Below are 20,247 nucleotides of genomic sequence, written 5' to 3'. Positions count from 1 at the left end.
AGCCCAAATAGAAGAATTTACAGGCCCAGAGGGAAAGTGCTCCACCTATCCAGCACCTTGTAAAGGGCCCCAGAGTCTGAGCTTTCACGAAGGCCATGTCTGGAGCAGTGGGAAGGCATGCTTTTGGGCCATTCAGCTGGGGCGCAGCTCAGCTCCCCACAAGGCTGCATTGGAGGGCAAGCGCTCCCCAAGGGAATGGGGATGGGGGCTTGGGGGGGGCCAAGCAGGTGTCACAGCAGCAATGAGGTGCAGGGCAGCAGCTCTGCTGTCCCCTGTGGTCAGAGAGCAGAGAACTGATGAGTCACAGGGGAACAGCAGCTTCCCCTGGCAGCCGGACGGCCAGGTCCCAGCATGCCTGGGCTTTCTGCTCATGTCCAGGCACTGTCCATGAGACCCACCGCACTGGCACTGGGCCCGGGGCTTCACTGACCACTGGTGCTAGGGAAGGGGTTAAGGCATGCGAGCCAGGCTGTGCGGAGATGGGGAAACACCAGGCGCTCTTTCTAGAGGCAAGAGGGAGGGAATACAAATGTATCCTTATAGTGTCCAACCTACGGCCAACTTCAGCTGCAATTCTGGGAGGGCAAGGAGGGGGGAGAAAGAGAGGAAAGGGAAACCACAGGTTTGTGAGTCTTCATGAAAACACCATTTGGGTGCAGTGTGAGCTCAGGCAGCACAGGCTGTGTGTGGGCCTCACCTGAGTCCGGGTGCTGGCTGTACTTCCCGATCACTGGGCCCGCAGAAATGATCACACAAACACAGGGAGAGAAAGTGGGAAGAGAGGGAGAGAGCACATTAGGCATGGAATTATTACGGGGTATTCCCACGTGACTTGTTTCTAAGCTAACTCTCTTCCATGTCTGGGTTGGCGCCAGCCGCCGGGCAGCAGAACTAACACTGGACCTAACAAAGATCTTTTTGTTGGGAAAAGAGGGCTAACACCCTTAGAGCCTGGGGAGAAAGTGTAATCCTTCACAGCAAAGACCCTAGCAGATCCAAAGGGTAGAAACGTTCCTGTGCATGAAGCCATTCAAAGGTCACTACTGGTCTGAGCTCAAGGAGCAGGGGTGGACCCACCAGGGCTTCTCTGCTCACCCCAGCTCTGCTCCTCACAGTTACTTGCTGTTTGCCCGGGGTTCCTGTGGCATCCTGGACGGGGCCTAAGATGGTGTTAGTGACAGCTGGGAGTATCCTATCCCCACCAGGAGAATGGGGATGTGGGAGACAGACACTCCGTGTCCATTTCTATTATTAGTCACAGCTGCAAGTCTCCCAGTGAGTTATAGCATGCATACAAACTTTGTCCAAGCTAGACAAATCGCTCCTGAGTTTGAAGGTAGCTATTCTACAATCCAGTCTGTACAAAAAGGCTGCTCTGGCCTGGGGTGCAAGTGGGTTTACTTTCTCTGTAAAGGAGGGGGGTGCCTGGTGGCTTCAATTTCCCTGCAGGTTCTTGGGACTGTGCCTGGGAAGAGAAGAGGGCTTGGTGGCCCTGCTCATTCATGTTGTGCTCTGGGCCAGCCTGGGCGATGCCACAGTGGTTTTTCCACACGTGGGGGCAGGTATTTGTTAGTGAGGAGCAATATGGAGCATGCCGGAGGCTAGATGGACTCTTTCATTTTGCCTTAGATTATTTTAAAAATTTGCTGAGAATTTATTTGCTCCAAAGAGAGGATGATTAACTTCGGAACATCTGCTGAAAAGCAGTGCCCCAAATTTGGGAGGGTGTCAAAACTGATTTATTTCCCCGTAATGTCACACAGAATAAACAATCCTTTGTTCTTTGTCATGCAATGAATCACAGAGAAATAGTCTGCCCGTTAGAAAAGTCACAGTCCACCAGGACTCTGAGGGTGTCAGAATGGGCAGGGCAGGGGAAGGAGGGGAGGGAAGGAGGCAGGCTCCACAGATCCTCTGATAAAAGTTCCATCCTGCCCAAAGCCCTTTCTTTAAGCTGTTGAACTTGGAATGAACACCCGAGTCTCACCCCATTCCCCTCCCCATATCCCTGGGCCCACTCACGGTTGAGAAGCCCGAGCTGTAGCAGCGAGGCCAGGGCGGTGAGGATCATGAAGAGCAGCAGCCCTCCCCTGCGTCCCAGGAACCTGACCACCACGCACATGGCCAGGCAGGATACCAGCGCTATGCTGGCTGTGGTGTAGTAGTCAGCATAGAAGTTCTCCAGCAGCGGCACCTTCACCTCGTGGCCCATCATGCTCCTGGCGAAGCAGTGGTGGATCCCATACCCTGTCAACCTGTGGAAAGACACATGGAGAGGGCGGTGCACCAGCTGGAGGGCCACCTCACTTCCTGGAGGCTTGTAATGTCAGGTGACCAGGAGACAGAGATGCAACTCAATATGCTGTAGACATGCATGCCATTGCTATCCACAGACCTATTACAGGGCACAGTGCAAAAGATAAGACATCAGAGAAATGTCAGGTGTGTGCCCCTTTATGGAGGTCATGTTCACCTTCTTCTGCTGTCAATTTAGTAGAAAGGTGTAGGCACGAGAGTGAGGAGGACTTTTGTTCAAATTCCACCTTGCAGGGGAATCTACAAGTAAGATGAAGCACTTTCCATGTGCTAATTCACTCAACCCCATGGCAGCACCATGAGATGTCATACCCATGTCATGGATGGGCAGACAGGTGTAGAGTGGCTCACAGTTCTTTAGTGGGTAAGTGACAATCTCAAAGACATACAGCCTGTCTCGATGCCTGCCTCTTCTTTGGGCACTCAGCGTGGAAAGGTGGAGATGCACTCGGAGAACTCCGCCTATACCTACCACCACGCGCCAGTGCAGCGGGGAAAAGCCAGTAAGATGTCAGGCCATTTGGTCTTCAGGAAACTTCCTCTCAGTTCTTAACTTATCCCTGCTTCCCTCCCACTGCCCTTGCTCAGGCCTCTACTGCCCCACACAAGCATATAAGCCTGCTGGGAATCATGTGTCTACTCTGGAAAAGAGGACCAAACATGTAGCTGATATCCGAGGGCCATCTCCAGGCCTCTGCAGGGCCCTCTTTGGGCATGGCCATGTGTGAGGCAGCTGCTCTGCTGTGGCACACATCCTAGCACCACAAATTCTGCTCTCTCTCTCCTGGCCTTTTGTGATTCAAATAAATCTAAGTGCTTTTCATCCAACCTTGAGGATACATCAAGGTCAATGACAAAAGACCCCCTCCCTTGCAAGAGGGAGCCACTTCTCTGCCTTGCTACTTGGCAAATACTCAGCAGTGCACCCAGCTCCCCTGCACAACCATTTTATAATCTAGCAATTGATTCAACTTAGGGAGTCTCCTAAGAGCCAGATGAATTTCTCTTGCTCCTGGCCTGCTGAGATTTCAGGTCAATCCTCCACCTTTTTGTTCTGGTAGAAGTGAAGTACTCTGACCACAACAGATCATTTGAGGATAACAAAACCTCGGAGATTGATTCCCTCTCTCTCCAACAAGAATCATCAAAATGGAAACTCACCATCTTGTCTATGTCAAATTTTGTGTGTTTTTTTTTTTTCTGACATAAAAGCCAGAGCAGTCATTCACTTCCTAACAATGCCATCAGCCCAGCCAGGGTGGAGCCACACCCCGGGGATGCAGAGGCTGGAGGCCCCGGGGCCTGACCCGCACATGGCTGTAGGATGAAGGTGCACTTTAGATCCATGCCCTTCTATTGCTTTGGCAGTAGAAGCTTTTGTATCCTTCCCAAATGAAATTCAGCCTGAAATCCCAATATGGAGAGCTGCTTAAAAGAAGCTCCTTCTCCAGAAACAGCCACGGGGGTAGCCCCAAGCCGAGGCCTGGGCCTTTCTCTTTACCTGACAGTATTCCTGAGACCCTCATGAATGAGTATAATACTCCCATGACCTCTAACTCCAAATGAGGGTAAAATCCCTTCCCTTTCCCACCTAGATGACCTCTGACCCTGGTCCACCTTGCACAGTCAGGGAAGGGAAGGGTTATCGCACTGTGAGACAGGAAACTTCCTTCTACATAACACACTCAACCTAGTAGGTGGCGCGAATATGAACAACAGCAGAGGAGGGGTTTCTTGGAGAACGTGGGGCCATGCTGGAGGTTCAGGCAGACCTATGAAAACCTGTGGCTGCCTTGGGGTCGGGCCTCTTGGCCAGCTCCAGGCAGAGGGCACAGCCACTCTGCAGCTTGGGATGAGAGGCTGGCTAAGGCCCACGGTGTCACATCCCCTCTCCTGAGACAGGGCCTACAAATTCTAACCTTGGAGTGTCCTCCACTGTGCACCTAAGGAGGTGCATTTGTGTGCCTAAGAGGCACGTGGTGAGGAGGCCCTCTTCACAGAGTGTACACAGGTAGGAGCAAACGAGACCCATGTGAACTGCTCTTGAAAAGTGCAGAGAGAGGGAATCCTTCCAAGGAGGTCTCTGCATGATCCAGCTTGGCATCTTCCTGCCCTTGCTCGTGGGGAGTTCCAGCACCAACCAGCTCATGGGCAAGGTGGCCAGCAGCTGGCCTGGGCTGGGGTGACTGATGGGGGATGCCAGTTGTGAGGCTTCTGGGAAGGGGTCGATACCTTCAAGCCCATGTCCTCCTGCGGACCCACTGTGAGGAAGCTCTCCCCCAAGTTCAGCTGCTGGGGGAGCAGGGCCCTTTCCCTGCTGCCTGCCCTCCCCACCCTGAACCCTGGCTTGCAGGCGTCCCTCCAACTCACGAGTTCACACACAGGACCACAATGTTCTTCCACAGGTTCCGCGTCCCCACCACCTTCACAATGCAGACCTTCTTGGGCCTCCGGTGAAGCTCCTTCTCCAGCTCTGCAGAGAAATTGCTCTGTGAGCCCCGGTTCCCCAATTCAGACACCATGGAAAGGGGAGAAAGCCTTTTTCTTTCTAGGAGATAGGGTCCATAAGCCAGGAGATAGGGTCTAGTTTTCCAGGACAGAAATGTGCTCAGAAGACTCCAGCTTTGCAGTTCAGGTTTCCCTATGATCCTGAGGGGCAGCCAGGACACAGTGTCAGAGTCAGTTTCCATCGCAAACCCTTGTTTTGGAACGAGGCAGGGCACACACGAATAAACAAACGGTAGACTCATTTCATGTTTGTCTGAGTACAGAACTAAATGATGATATTCTAGGTTTCTTAAGGCACTAATTAGGCCCTAGGAAAACCTAAACAAGTACTTTTTTTCTGCATGGAGTCTGCATCTATCCATGTCACCTACAGCTCAGAGGCTGGGGGAGCTGGCCTTTGATACACATGTGCTCCTTAACCCTGTGGGGCAGGACTGACCCAGGCCATAGCTACTGCTGTTGGAATTGGCCTCAGAGCACATGGATCTTTGAAAGACAAATAAATATGTGAATATGTATATGTGCATACATATTCATATGTGCCTGTGTGTATATGTATGTTTTAGTTAACAATAGGCAGTATCTGGGAAAGGAACCAGTCAATGTTATGGCTCCAATGGATGTGACCAACTATTATATAAAGTTATAAGACTGAGTTTCTTGTAAGGCTCAAACTAGCAGAGTCCTGTTAACCAGGCCGAGGAATTTATGGAAGTGCTAGTGTTGATTTGGCATTTCAACAGGGAAGATCAAAACAAGAAAAGGCCCAGCTTCCAGGAGCTGTGCGCCTTCCCATCTGGACACAGATGCCACACTTGCAGCCTTGCTCCCTCTTGTCCCCTCTGTCCTCCCTACTGAAAAGTTAGAAAAAGGAAGGCTGAGTGTGGTGGCTTATGCCTGTAATCCTCATACTTTGGGAGGCCAAGGCCAGAAGTTTGAGACCAGGCTGAACAACATAGTGAGAGCCTGTCTCTACTAAAAAATAAGTCAATTAAAAAAAAAAATTAAGGGCCAGACATGGTGGCTCATGCCTGTTATCCTAGCATTCTGGGAGGCCGAAGTGGATAGACTGTCTGAGCTCACGAGTTTGAGACCAGGCTGAGCAAGAGAGAGACCCTGTCTCTAAAAAATATCCAGGCGTTGGGGTAGGTGACTGTAGTGCCAGCTACTTGGGAGGCTGAGGCAAGAGCACTGCCTAAGCCCAAGAGCTTGAAGTTGCTGTGAACTGTGACACCATGGCACTATACCCAGGGTGACAGAATGAGACTCTCTTTCAAAAAAAAAAAAAAATTTTTTTTTTTAAAAAGAAATCTCTTCAAGACTGCCAAGGTCATGAGAAACAAGAGAGATGAGAAGTTGTCAAAATAGAGGTGGCCAGGGAGAGGGAAGAACTGAATGCAGTCTTGGATGGGACACCAGACTGGGCAGAGTCATTCATGGAAAAACAGGTGACACCGAGTAAAGGCTGAAGCTTGGTTAGTAGCAGTGTTCCAGTGTCAGTTTCTTAGTTTTGGCAAATGTATCATGGTAATATCAGATGTTAACAATGGGGGAAACTCAGTGAGAGGTACATGGAAATTCTGTACTATCTCGGCAACTTTCCTATAAATCTAAAATTATTCTGAAATAAGGAATTTATTTAAAATAAGAAAAGCAGTGGGAGTGGGCCAGCACAGGTACTTGCCTGGGAGGCCCAAGTTCAACTCTTCTCCCCAACATCCTTCCTGCCATCCAACAGTAGGGTGGTCACAAACCTCATTCTGCATGGTTTGAATGAAAAATATGTTGCTTAACAATAGGGGTTTAGGAATTTTTTATTTAAACAAATTTTTTTCAGACTTAGTATCGTCAGCCAGGCCATAAAAGGGAGAAGGAAAATCTTTCCTTTGACTGAGTGGTTTCCTGAGTTTCCAGAACCTTCTTTCCCACATTTAGGTGCAAAGATTGAGGTCTGTGCACAAGCTTGGATGTTGGTCCGACCTCTCAGGGACCTCTGAGATCTCTTGGCCTCCAATTTCCCGCAGCAAAAATAGGGTGATTTGACTTACACACATACTTTCTCTATGGTTACAAAGACTAAATATTTTTAAAGACCTTTCAAATATTATATTATGGTTAACAGAAAATCTTGGATACAATGTAATTTGAGTATTTTTCACGTTATAAAATTTATCAGAAAACAAGTACACATGTAACAGCCACATGTTCTCATCATGGAAATTTTGCAAGAAGAAAATTTAAATGTCTATTAGCCTATTTATGTAAGTTTAATTTTTTTTTTTTAGAAGACATGCCTCAAATTTAACTTCTAATATATATACATATTATTGTATGTTAAATAAGATGTTAAGCAAGCTATAGCAATTGCATGATATTCAAAATAACATTAATCCCTAGAGCCCAGTCTGAAGAATTGACTGTAGTCTGCAGAGGTAACTGTATCATTCTAAGTGGAATTAAATTAACCTTTATTCCAGGGCTATTGATATTTTCTCAGGGTCTCTGTTACTCACACCACCAACCCATCAACAACAACATGAAACTTCACAGCACTAAGTCTGTTCCTAGATGCATACAGTTGCCTATTACTACAAGATCTGTGTGAAATAACAAACATTAGATGATTTTGAGACCCTCTAAGGCAGCGTAGGTCGTGACCCACAGGAACTGTATTGAAGGGCGGCAGCATTAGGAAGGTTGAGAACCACTGCACTAAGGCAACAGAATCCAAGAGGCCTTTTTGTATCTGTGGTTGTCATATGGAAATCTAGGGAGTTTTCTAAACTCTTTGTACATGGAAATAAAAAGAGACAGGAGGAGCCTGGCCAGTTGATCAGATATGGGTGTCCAGGATGGCACCACTGAACACATCCCTCTCCCAGATGCCTTCCCAGATGCTTCAGCCCTCCTGATTTAGAGTCCTTAGAAAACTTTCAAACCAGAAAAAAATGGAGCTTACTTAATGTTGACAAGCCAGGTGTGCCCAACTCCACCCTGGGGCCCTGCTCCTTTGCATTTCTATAGATCCCTGTGTGGTCAGGCCGAGGGCTGGGGTCCCCAGGGGCCTGCTAAGCCTGGGGGGAACCAGGCTCTGCACTTCCTGTTGGGCTTCTCAGGAAGGCTGTGCGCCACTCTGTGCCCAGCTGCTCGAAAGGACAGGGCCAGGCTTTGGTCAACGCTCAGGGCACACTCAGGGAGCACATGTCCCTCCAGTCCCCCCCTCACCCCCCCGCTTCTTGCCACCAGCCAGGATTGGGAAAGCTGGTCCTGCAGGCCCACTGGCGGGCAGGTACGGCATCTCCGCATCCAGCGGAGATCTGGTACGACAGGCACACCAGGCCTCCTGAGGACGGTGGTGGTGGAAGGCAGATCACCCAAGACCAGGCTCGGGAGGCGCAGAGAAGACACACACAGAGGAGAATCTGAGTTTGCTTCAGTCGCTGTGAGAAAAACCCGCTTTGTTGTGCTTGTGGACAGTGCTAGTGTGTTCGGTGCGAAGTTGGAAGAACATCAGTTAAAAAGATGAAAACCAAGGTTCTGAACAGATTGACAAGACAGAGTTAGGCAGGTGAGTGCAACACCCAAGCTGCATTACTGCTGAGGGCTAAGTGTGAGGTGGGGGCCCTGGAATCACGCACACTCATCTTGAGTCCTGGCAGTGCCGCCGCAGGCTGGCTGAGGACAGAGGACACCTTCTCCCACAGTGGCTCACCCGCCAGGAGCCAAAGAGTTTGCTCTCCCTGTCCTGGGGCTGGCTTGACACTGAGAGCTCCTTTCCCATGGAGGGGACCTAGGCATTACTGTTCCCCAATAGTTGTTCTCCCTGGGCTTCCCTTCCCCCTTAGAGTGGGGAGAAGAGTGCTCTTCTTCCTAAGGCTCTGATGTGGAGTAAATGCATGTAAAGTGCTTCCTTGTAGGCCCGGCAGAGTCACTGTCTGATAACTTCTCTTACTATTGATTGAGCATCCTAGACCCCAAAATCTGAAATCAAAATGCCCTAACGAACATTTCCTCTGAGCATCAAGTCAGTACTCAAAAATTTTGGATTTTGGAGTATTTTAGATTTCAGGTTAAGGATGCAAATCTGACAAGTATATTGTACGTATTCACAAGTCTCCCAAACCTGCAATCTTAAACACTTCTGGTCCCAAGGATTTTGGATAATGGGGCATACTCAACTGTATTGCCGAAAGCAAGGAGTTGAGTGAAGTTCTCATTCAGGGGTTTCTTTTTACAGTGGGCTGTCGTCTACATAGCCATGTTTGGAACCAGCAAGACTTCATTCTTGCTATAAATGTTTAAAATCTTGGGACTTATGACACAGGCAGGAGAGCTGTCAGAACTTGGGCATGTCATGTGACGCTAAGGTTGCAAGACTGCCATTGTGAGAATGACACTGAGGGAACACATCCAAATACTTAAAGTAATTTAGCTGTACATGCTGCAAAGGACATGAGACATGCCCAAAGATAAACAAGGATAGCTTTAAAAAAGGAAAGGAAACAGAAAATTTGAAAACATCAGGTTGTCCTCTAGTACAGATCCAAGGTGAAGATGCCTCGACAGGGTAACACTCTACTCCCCTCCCGCCCACATACCTACAGCCGGGCCTGAGACACTCATCCACCCAGAGGCAATGGTTGCAAACAGCAACCCTAACCTGCCTACAGGAGCCCTGTGTCCATTTAGTCCATAAACAGTTATGGAGATTTGTCGTTGTGGCAGGTCTTTCTGGAGCATAGCAGCAGATGGCTGTATAGATAGAGGCTGTGCCATGCCCAGCCTTGCGGCTCTGCAGGGGTGACGGGCACTAATAAGGAGTGTTGCACTCACCCATTACAGCCAGGATGGGGGAGCTGAGGGGAAGTGCAGCAGCTGTAACAGCGTATGATCGGAGGGAGGGCTGACCTGGTCTGTGTGGAGCCAGCCAAGGTGTGTGGGAGCTGAGAGGACAGGGCTCTGCGGAGGAAGAGGATGGTGTGTCCTGCGAGCCAAATGATGGCCAAGGTGTCTGGAGAGTAAGCAAAGATCAGACACAGCCTCTGAGGTCAGCTGGGGGTCTATCTGCCAGGCCCCGGGAAGACACGGAAGGATTTTTAAACAGGTGGTGATGTGACCAGATCACATCTGATCTGACTGCAGAAAGAGAACGGACCACAGGGAGGACAGAGCAAGGCGGTGAGACCCGTCGGCAGGCCAGTGAGCGAGCACAGTGGGAGGCCATGCAGCTCAAGTCAGGCTGTGATTAGGGGACCCAGTGTGGCCTTGGGAGAAGAGCCCAAGCAGGGAAGCCGGTCTGGGCCAAGGAAGCTGGAAGTGACAACATAGCCAGGCGAAACAGACAGTGTCCACCCACAAAGCGAGTGGCAGTTTTGCTGTGATGCTGCCATCAATGCCTCTGACAGCTGGGAGGTGGCAGGGAGCCAGAGGCGGATATGAAGAGCGTCCTGTACAGCTCCTGGGGGGGGGGGGGGTGATGCCTCTTCCCACTCTGCTAAGTCACATGTACCAATGACCTCTCTCCCAGATCCTGCCTAGGACATTGGAATGGAAATATAAACCAACTAAACTCATAAGCAAAGAAATAAATTTAAAAAAGATTTAATACCACTTTCCAAAAATAGGAGGGAAATGAATCAGTATAATTAGGATTGAGAAAACAACATTTTCTCAGACAATATTTTAATGTGAAGGAAGCAGAGCGTGATGACTTAATTAGGGAAATTCCACAAACAAATCCTACTATAAGACTTAAGAGCGTTAGCCTGCTAATGAATGGGGTCTGGGGAGGTTTGGAGATGCTATATGGATGGCCCCAAACAACCAAACGAGGCCCAAAGGAGACATCTTGGTTTGATACTCCTCCCTGTGCAGGAGATTCCTATCTACCTCTAAGTTCTTTCTCGTCTCCCAGAGCAGCACATTGAAGCCACTTCTGCTGGATTTTGTGGGTTCAAGTCCCAGCTCAACCACTTAGTAGCTGTGTGGCCTCTGGCAAGGCAAGCTGCTTAGTCTCTCAGCACCTCAGTTTCTTCGTCTATAATTGGAATAGACTATGGTACTTCTCTAATAGACCGTGGTGAAGAAGTATATTGACAGATGTAAAGCACTTAGGAGTAAATATTAAACATGGGCTAATGCTGGCAGATCATTTAGTGCCTGACATGTAAGCACAATGTGAGTGCCGTCCTCTTTGTTCTCACTGTCCCTGCGTAGAAAGGGCCCTGGACACGCCCTTGCAAGCACCAGCACTCTGTGCTGTCCAGGTGCACCAGACCTGGCCCAGGCCCTTCGTCCCAGTGAAGCCAAAGCCTGAGGTTTCCTGTGGTAGACTGTGCCCTGCCGTCCTGACTCTCGGGTCACGGGCACGGGTCAAGGCAGGGATGATAGCCAGACTGAACCACAGTGGTGGCGGAGGAATTTCTACCTACATGAGTCCTCTGGTTTCCTGAATTGGGGTTCTAATGAGAGCCTAAGAACTATGGGCCTTCCTGACTCAAACTTTCTGGCTGCGAATGGAGACCTGCAGGGTACTTTACCCCAACTGCTCAGGCCCCTGCTCACCTGTACCCTCAGAGCCAGGCTCCCCCGGCCACTCTAACTGCGGCCACTGCCCACCACTCTCCATCCTTCAGCCCCACAGTTTCATTCCTTCTGACATACTGCATGTGGAACCTGCATGTGCTGCCTGCAAGCTCTGTGGAAGCAAGGCTTCCCCTGCCCTCTCCTCTGCTCCAGAGCAGTCCCTGGCACACGGCACACATTCAGCAAACACTTCTTGGTTGAGGGAATGAATTGTTATCACTAGACTTTGTGATCATGGGGGAAAGTGAGCATGCTCTCTCCTGGACAAGGGCCTGGGGATGATTTTCCCAGGGAATTTATCACAATATTTTCTCTCTCAGTTCTCCAGGTTAGGGCAGTGGATCAGAGCTTGGGATAGGTCTACTAGTGATTTTCAAAAAGAGATCTGTGCACAGCTTGCACCAGGATCTCTCTAGTGTTTATTAAACATGCCAGTTCCCAGAGTTGATTCCAAATCTACTAAGCTAGAATCTCTGGTATGCCCTGGAGGGGCCCAGAATCTGGATTTCAACAACCTCCTGGTGATGCTTGTGGGTCCCAGCCTGAAAGCCCTGCCAGGCAGTGATGGTAATGCTCCTGCCACGCAGGATTCCACAGATCTGAGCCGCCAGACAAAAATACATCACTTTTCCTGTCTTCTGTTGCCCAACTAAGAGATCATGGCCAGAAATAGACAATAGCAGCTCTCGGCAGGTCACTCTTGGGAAAAGAGAGGTCATGCAGGGCACGCACACTGCAAGCCAGGGCTCTGGCAGTAAACTGGGCAGGCGGGCGGGCAGGGCTGTGGGCCCGACAGTGCATTAGGCTCATGCCTCGCTTCTGGATTTGGACAGGCCATGTGGGGCACAGTAAGCTGGACTTGATCATGAAAATATTCCACACCTAGAAAGTGGAGAGAATCTCACTTCACTCCCACTCCTAGATTCTGGCTGTTGTGCTGCCCTTGTGCAGACTGCGTGGTCACAGAGAATAGAGTAATGGGCGAAGACAGTGGCTTGCTGCAACTAAACCTGCCAAGGGACCCGCCAGCCCTCGGAGCACTCACCCGGCATCACACCCTTGATGTCACTCTCAGGGCTCATGCAGTTCTTCTGTGTGAAGTGTAGGATCAGCCTCTTCGCAGACTCAAACTGCTGGGTTGCCATCAGCCACCGCAGGGACTCAGGGAATATCCTTCAAAGGCAAAAGGGAATTGGTGAATGTCTCCCGATTCCAAAGGGCATAGGGACCTTTGCAGGTGGGTCTCTCACCAGGGGCTGGCAAGGGCTGAGGACACGCATTGGGCCAATCGGGGGCGTAAGACTGTGCACACCGAAATGTCTCCAGTTTTCTTTTAGAAAGTATAAAAATTGAGGCTTTACGTATGTTTAACAGAAAGTCAAACACTGCACATTCTTACTTGTATGTAGAAGCTTAAAATAAGTTGATCTCCTAGAAGTAAAAGGTAGATCCCACTTGAGGTTGGGAAGGTAGAAGGGGAGATAGGGAGAGATTGGTTAAAGGATACAAAACTACAGTCTGATAGGAAGAAGAATTTCTAGTGTTCTATAGCACTGGAGGATGATGTTAGTGAATGATAATATAGTATATAGCAGGGCCCGCGGGCCACATGAGTCGGTGTGATTGTATTTGTTCCCATTTTGTTTTTTTACTTCAAATTAAGATATGTGCAGTGTGCATAGGAATTCGTTCATAGTTTTTTTTTAAACTATAGTCCGGCCCTCCAACGGTCTGAGGGACAGTGAACTGGCCCCCTGTTTAAAAAGTTTGAGGACCTCTGGTCTAGGTTCAATTAGCTAAGAGGAGAGTATTAAATGTTCCCAATACAAAGAAATGATAAACATTTGAGGTGTCAGATATGCTAATTACCCAGATCTGCTCACTATGCATTGTGTATCAAAACATCACAATGTACCCCAGGAGGATGTGCAATTATTACTTGTCAATTACAAAATAAAAATATTTTTTTTAAAGTGTCAGATATGAGCAACATTCTATTAACGGTGTTAAGAAATCAACGTACACATTTCAAAATGACCGTGGGTTTCTAAAGCGTGTAAAAACAATTCATTGAAGGCTGCTGTTTTTGTTGTATTCTGTTACTAAGAAATTAGCAATAGAATTATTTTAAGTGATGATTAAACTGGCAGTCATTTTCAGTTTCTGACGGTGTGCAGGTTCACTCTCACAGGGCTTCCCTTCAGAATTATTTCAATTTTTTTTTTTTTGAGACAGAGTCTCACTATGTTGCCCTTGGTAGAGTGCTGTGGCATCACAGCTCACAGCAACCTCCAACTCTTGTTAAGCGATTCTCTTGCCTCAGCCTCCCAAGCAGCTGGGACTACAAGTGCCCGCCATAATGCCAGCTGTTTTTTGTTGCAGTTGTCATTGTTGTTTTAGCAGGCCCAGGAGGGTTCAAACCCGCCAGCCTTGGTGTATGTGGCTGGTGCCGTAACCACTGTGCTACGGGTGGTGAACCAGAATTATTTCCATTTTGCTGCTAACTGCATGTCATGTTTCCCTGAGATGATGCTACAACACAGTGGTTTTCAAGTTATATCAGCAATTGGGTATCTGTTTTTCTTTTTTTTTTTTAAAGATAAAATCTCATGAGGAGCCCCAATAGAAAAATAAACCTCATGTTTTATTTTCAATTAATTTTGTAAATTTACATTTATGACAGTATTTGCCACTGTTTGGAGCAGGAGTTACGTCCAAGTAGTCAATATTTTAGACTTTGGGGGAAAATGGTGTCTGTTCTAACTTCTTAACTCTGCCTTACAGCCCAACAGTGACAAGAGTAGACGTGGCCATGTGCTGTATCACAAGACAGGCAGCAGACCCTTTACTGGGAGAGACACAAAGTGGAAATGGAAGTCCAGGTGACAGTCCTAGCCTCTTGCAGCCCTACCTGTTCCAGTTACATCTAGATCTTATTTTGGTTACATAGTAGCAAGAAAATCATGATCCACCCTGGAAAGAAGTTATTGTTAACCACTGAGCACCTGCCTTGCAAGCTCATGAGTCTTTTAACTAAATAAATCGAGAAGATGGAAAAAGTTTTAGCGGTGCTATGGTCTAAATGTTGTCCTTCCCCACTTTCATATGTTGTAACCTAATACCCAATGTGACAGTATCAAGAGGTGTGGCCTTGAGGAGGTGATTAAATCATCAGGATGGGATTAGTACCCTTATAAAAGAAGTTGAAGGGGGCGTCCCTGTGCCTTCTGACATGTGAGGACATAGAAGGTGCCCCCTGTAAGAACGGGCACTCACTAGACACTGAATCTGCTGGTACCTTGGACTTCCCAGCCTCCAAAACTGTGAGCAAAACATTTCTATGTTTATAAATTACCCAGTCTAAAGTATTTTGTTATAGCAGCAGAAACAGACTGAGAGAAGTGGTAAATCTTTATTTCAAAGTCACATCACTAATGATAACTAATAACTATTGCTTTTTCCTTACCTACTGGAACAAAACTCAAGTTTTTTTTATAAATTTTTTAAATTTTGTTATTTGTTTTTACCTGTTTGCTTTTTATTTATTTTTATTTTTTTAATTAAATCATAGCTGTGTACATTAATGCGATCATGGGGCACCATACACTGGTTTTATAGACCATTTGACACATTTTCATCACACTGGTTAACATAGCCTTCCTGGCATTTTCTTAGTTATTGTGTTAAGACATTTACATTCTACATGTACTAAGTTTCACATGTACCCTTGTAAGATGCACTGTAGGTGTAATCCCACCAATCACCCTCCCTCCGCTGTCCTCCCCCCTCCTTCCTCTCTCCCCCTTCCCCATATTCTTAGGTTATAACTGGGTTATAGCTTTCATATGAAAGCCATAAATTAGTTTCATAGTAGGGCTGAGTACATTGGATACTTTTTCTTCCATTCTTGAGATACTTTACTCAAGTAGAATATGTTCCAGCTCCATCCATGTAAACATGAAAGAGGTAAAGTCTCCATCTTTCTTTAAGGCTGCATAATATTCCATGGTGTACATATATCACAATATATTAATCCATTCATAGATCGATGGGCACTTGGGCTTTAGTTTTCATTTCCTATACTGCATTTTACAGAAAGAGCTGGGCATGTCCCCACTGAACTTGGTGGTATACTTCAGATGGCCTGATCTGAATGTCAACTCACGCTGGGAGACTTGAGGAATTTCTGGGAGAGTTGAAAGCTTTCCTCCTGGAGCAGCTCTGTGAGGTGCAGGAGGGCTGCATGGCTATGGATGGAAGGTGTCAAGTCATTTTAAATGGGAACCCCAACTGGGAAGCCACAATATATGAGGTCAGACAATTAAGTTCCCCAACTCATCTTAGAAAAAGTGCTATATACTTCATTGCTTAATACCACAATGGTCACAAGATGGCCAAGGAGGGCACTTTGAAGGTGACCACACTGATATTCAGCAGTGAGGTATTATAGCACTTTTTCTAGGATGAGTCCTTGAATTTAATTGTCTGACCTTATATGTATCAAATTGTAAGCACTGATTAAAAATGTTTGTTTACTGGTCTCTAGTCATGAAAAATTAAATTTGAATAACACAATTCAAGCAAGCAGAAACACTCAGATATAATTCAACATATATTACATAGATATTAACATTTTGTCATATTTCTTATCAGATCTTTGCTTTATTTTGTGTTGTGTGCCAACCCCCTATAGTTTAAATTCTCATCTACATTATTTTTGTCTTTGTGATGTATTTGGATTTAGTGTCTTTTTCTAATTTCTTGAGGCTAACATATAGATCATTAACATTCATTTTCTAATACTTAAAACTTCACCATTTCATGTTATTTTAGCTACATCTGTGATTTGATTCCAAACATTTTATGATTTCTACTGGAATTTTTCCTTATTGATGGAAAAAATATAAATATAACATGAAAGCATAAGTGATCTGGTCAGTGGTCTCCAAAGTGTTAAAATATTATGTACAATACATGGAAATTTGTGTCCTGTCTAAAAAATTTTAAATCATTTATATAAAATGTTTACAGAACTAACTCCATGGCAGGAAATGGAATTTGAGAATCAAGACCATGATTGGAAAACAAGGACCAGAGAACGAAAGTTGGGGCTGGCTGGGGGGAGCCGCAGCTTTACCTTCCAATGCCTGGGACCAAGATCTCAGCAGCAGTGCCCAGGGCTGAGAACATAGGCAACAGTATGAACAAATAAACATCTTTATGAGAAGTGAAGATGGTCAAGAAAGAGCCTTTCTAGAGAATCTCTGAGGACTGCAAAGCTTGCATACATGGTTTCAAGGACAGCAGTATTCATGAAGGAATGGGGTGACTCTTTAAGAAGTAGGTTTAGGCCTCTTTTGGAGATCCAGCTTTTATTGGGTCACCAAAGGATTTTTTTCTAAGATGTATTAAGCATTATCATTCCAAGTCCATCTCAAATGGATACATTCCTGACCTCATGTCTTACACAGGGAGACCTCTGAAAGTATAAATAAAGTGTACACCTTACCCGCTAGACTTAGGTGCTACCTGGATGGAATCCTGCACAGTAGGGGGAAATCCTGGGCAGGTGATATGGGTCTGGTCAGAGGACGTTCTGGAAGGTAGTCATCTACCTGGGCTGTCTTGGAACATGAACAGCTGAGGGTCAGGCCTGGCAGGTTTGGGGGTATGTGGGGAGACAGGACCCAGAAGTGAGTCTTAGGGCAGTGTGTTGTGTTCAGGGAGCTGCAAGCAGATAAGCCAGGAAGCTGCAAATGAGATGAGGAGGGAGACAGAGGCAGGGCCCAGACAGTGGGGATCCTGAGTATTACAGCATTTAAGGAGCAGCAGCTATGGATGGGAGTGAACTGAAATGGCAGAATCAATGCTCTCTAGGAGATCTGGGCACAGGGTCCTGAGTACATTCCCATAAGCCCTACAACCTCTGATGACAGGTAGCAGTGCAAACCACCTTTGAGTTTACGATCAACAGGCACTGTTTGACCAGTGTCCCATGCGTTTAAACCTTCAAGCTCATTATGTGGCAGTAGTGTTATTAAAATTGGGCAAAAGGAGTTCGAGGAGGTGGTTAACCATTATGCAGCTATTAAATGGTAGAGCTGGGATTGGAACCCATTCTAACCACAGAGCCCAAACCCTTAACCCCGGTGGACACAGCAGAGCAGCAAACCCAAATGCCCACATTGCACTCCAGTGACTGAAGTTTGGCCGGTACTATTCTAGCGATGCTGTCTCAGGCGTTCCAGAATGCCACAGCCCAAAAGGCATGTGTAGGGAATACTTAAGCTTTATGATCTTCTCCATGAACTTAAATTTGCTGCAAAGTTATAAAGAAAGTGTTGCACTGTTGGCCTATGAGTGAGCCCGGAGAGGGTTGTTTGAGTTTGGATAATGTGCAGTATGGCCACATTATGGGAAGTTAATGAAGTATCTCCTGACAAGTACACAATGTAATAACGCCACACAAATTAAAAAGCCAGCCAGTGGGCCAGGACCTGGGAAGAACGGAGTTGATCCTCAGAGAAATCAATCATTTTTAACAAAATATCAGAAAGCACAGAAGGCAGCTGGAGGCCACGCCTGCCAGTACACAAGTGGATGGTCACAAAATGACCTTAGGGATGGCTTCTGTAGGTATAGAAGGTGACCAGGTATAAAAGGCCCGCTGGCTTCCCTTGCAGAAAGCTTTGCAGTTGGCTGCAGCCAGAGCTTTCTGTGTTTCTCCCCCCAGATCTTTGTAGTTATCAGCACAACATATTTATGAGGTAAGGAGAGAGGGACACACCCAGGGAGTCTGGGGTACAGGAAAAGGAAGTCAGTTCACAGAGCAGATGGCTTGCCTGGAGCCACAGGAGTGGAACAAGAGGTTTCAAAAGCTGAAAGTATTTAATTCTTTACTGTGTGGTGGTTTGATTGTTATTCCCATCTTCCAGACAAGAAAACTGGCAAATGAAGTTCCAATGCGGCTATTTGATGGCAGAGCTGGGATCTGAACCCAGAAAGTCTGACATGAGAGGTTACCAGGCTGGGAAGACCTAAAGGAATTCGACCTTCATGCCTGACGAGTGATAGCTCTGAACTGGCTAGTTCACTGACCCCCCAGGGCTTCTGCAGGAAGGATGCAGGCAAAACTCAAGTCTCCTCTAGCTCTGCTCAAGCCCTGAAGCCCACGCAGGGAGCAAGCACAAAGAGCTCTGCTGGATGCAGAGTGGAGGGTATTTTTCTCTTTGCTTCTAAAGAGCTTTTCAGGACAAGGACACTCCCTGAGCAGAATGATCAAGCTGAGGTCACCTAGGACCAACCAGGAAGGTACAAACAGAGGTGCTTCTGGGTGGTGTTTGCTGGAGGTAGAGAGGGGAAGATAGCTGCCGTCCCAACAAGCACATTTCCAAGACCCTTTAGTGGTGCTGACACAGCAAAGGAGAGGCCTGAGGAGTCATCCTTTAGTTTGTGTGGAACACTGCTAATTTGGAGGATCTCACAACTGATGTTTGCTGATGGCCTGTGAGCACGCCGAGTGGACACCAGGCAGAAACACCATGCCTGCATGCAGGGGACTTGTTTACCAACAAGTTGACACTGGGCACAAAACTCACACTCTGAGCAGCACATCTGGGCAGCCACCCTCACTGGGCCCTAGGCCTCAGCTCGACTCAATGCTTCGACCCATCTTATCTCAGCAGAGTTCCTCTGGGGACCATGGGCAGAAGGCTCTTTCTTCCTGATGACATGTCCAGTGGACCTCTTGCCCAGAGGTGAATGATGCAGTGGGCTGAGCCCTTTTCAGACACATGCTCAGGATGATGGTTAGAAGGTCCACAATCCCTTATTCACAATTTCAGAACCCCCAAAGCCTTTTCATTGAATTTGGCAATAATACCTGAATAGGCCTGAATTCGATGGAGGTAGAACCTGACAGGGATGTGAGTGCCGTTAGCCTTTGCTCATCACTCCTCATGGAGTCCCACAGACACCTCTCTGCAGAATGTTCGTGTATTGGGTGACAGGGTGGCTGAGGGCCCTGCTGGTGGTTAACACAATTTGGTATTTTGGATAAGTGATAGAGCTGCCTGTGGACATGAGAGTGGGCTGGTGTGGGGCTGTGCTGCAGGCACCTTGAACGGCTGACATGTGCCACCGCCACCATCCCAGCAGCAGTGGGAGGTACGATCATACAGCGAAGAAAGCAAGGTCAAAGAGCTTGGCCATGGAATTAATGCTTAATTAAGCAAATCACAGATAAATCAGTTCTCTACTTAAAGTATTATATATACCATTGACCAGTGAGTAGAGAAACAAAATGTGGTCTATCCACACAGAGGAATATGATTCCTTCCTTAAAAAGGAAGAAAATTCTGACACGTGCTACAATGTGGGTAAGCCTAGAAGACAGTGAAACAAGCAAGTCACAAAAGGACAAATAGTGTATGATTCCCATATAGGAACCTAGAGGAATCAAATCCACAGAGACAGAAAGCAGAGGGGGGTTGTTAGAAGTAGAGGGGAGTTGTTGGGAGTGGAGGGAAGGATAGAATGGAGAGTTGGTGTTTAATGGGGACAGAGTTTCAGTTTGGGAAGATGAAAAAATTCCAGAGATGAATGGTGATGATGGCTGTACAACAATATGAATGTACCTAATGCCACCTGAACTGCACACTTCAAATTGGTTACAGTGGTAAATTTTATGTGTATTTTGCTGCAATTAAAAAAACCCCAAACTATTAGAAAGAAAATGAAAGCCCTCTTGGACTCCTCGCCCCATCCAGGGGCCCTGCACTGCCCTCACTGCTTCCCATCCTCCTCCCATATCCCCTTCCCAGGGCTAACCGTGTGCCC

The 20,247-nt window shown here is 47.2% G+C and overlaps 1 protein-coding gene across 3 annotated transcripts in view; it reads right to left on the bottom strand.

Annotated features, from left to right (window-relative positions):
* Positions 1–20,247, bottom strand: part of SLC22A23 (solute carrier family 22 member 23) — a 177,256-nt gene that overhangs the window by 14,952 nt on the left and 142,057 nt on the right. For 2 of the 3 annotated variants that reach the window (XM_053602392.1, XM_053602393.1), the window contains exons 5-8: positions 12,455–12,582; positions 4,687–4,789; positions 2,023–2,255; positions 698–730 (exon numbers count right to left, since the gene is read on the bottom strand). In XM_053602392.1, the coding sequence (XP_053458367.1) occupies positions 698–730; positions 2,023–2,255; positions 4,687–4,789; positions 12,455–12,582 (497 nt within the window). Of the gene's footprint in view, positions 1–551; positions 576–697; positions 731–2,022; positions 2,256–4,686; positions 4,790–12,454; positions 12,583–20,247 lie in introns of all 3 variants that reach the window. The other variant, XM_053602391.1, reaches the window with a different exon arrangement.

Source organism: Nycticebus coucang, chromosome 9 (assembly GCF_027406575.1).
Source record: "Nycticebus coucang isolate mNycCou1 chromosome 9, mNycCou1.pri, whole genome shotgun sequence".
Taxonomy (NCBI): Eukaryota; Metazoa; Chordata; class Mammalia; order Primates; family Lorisidae; genus Nycticebus; species Nycticebus coucang.
The sequence above is the reverse complement of the archived record's forward strand: the minus strand, read 5'-3'. Positions and strand labels throughout refer to the sequence as shown.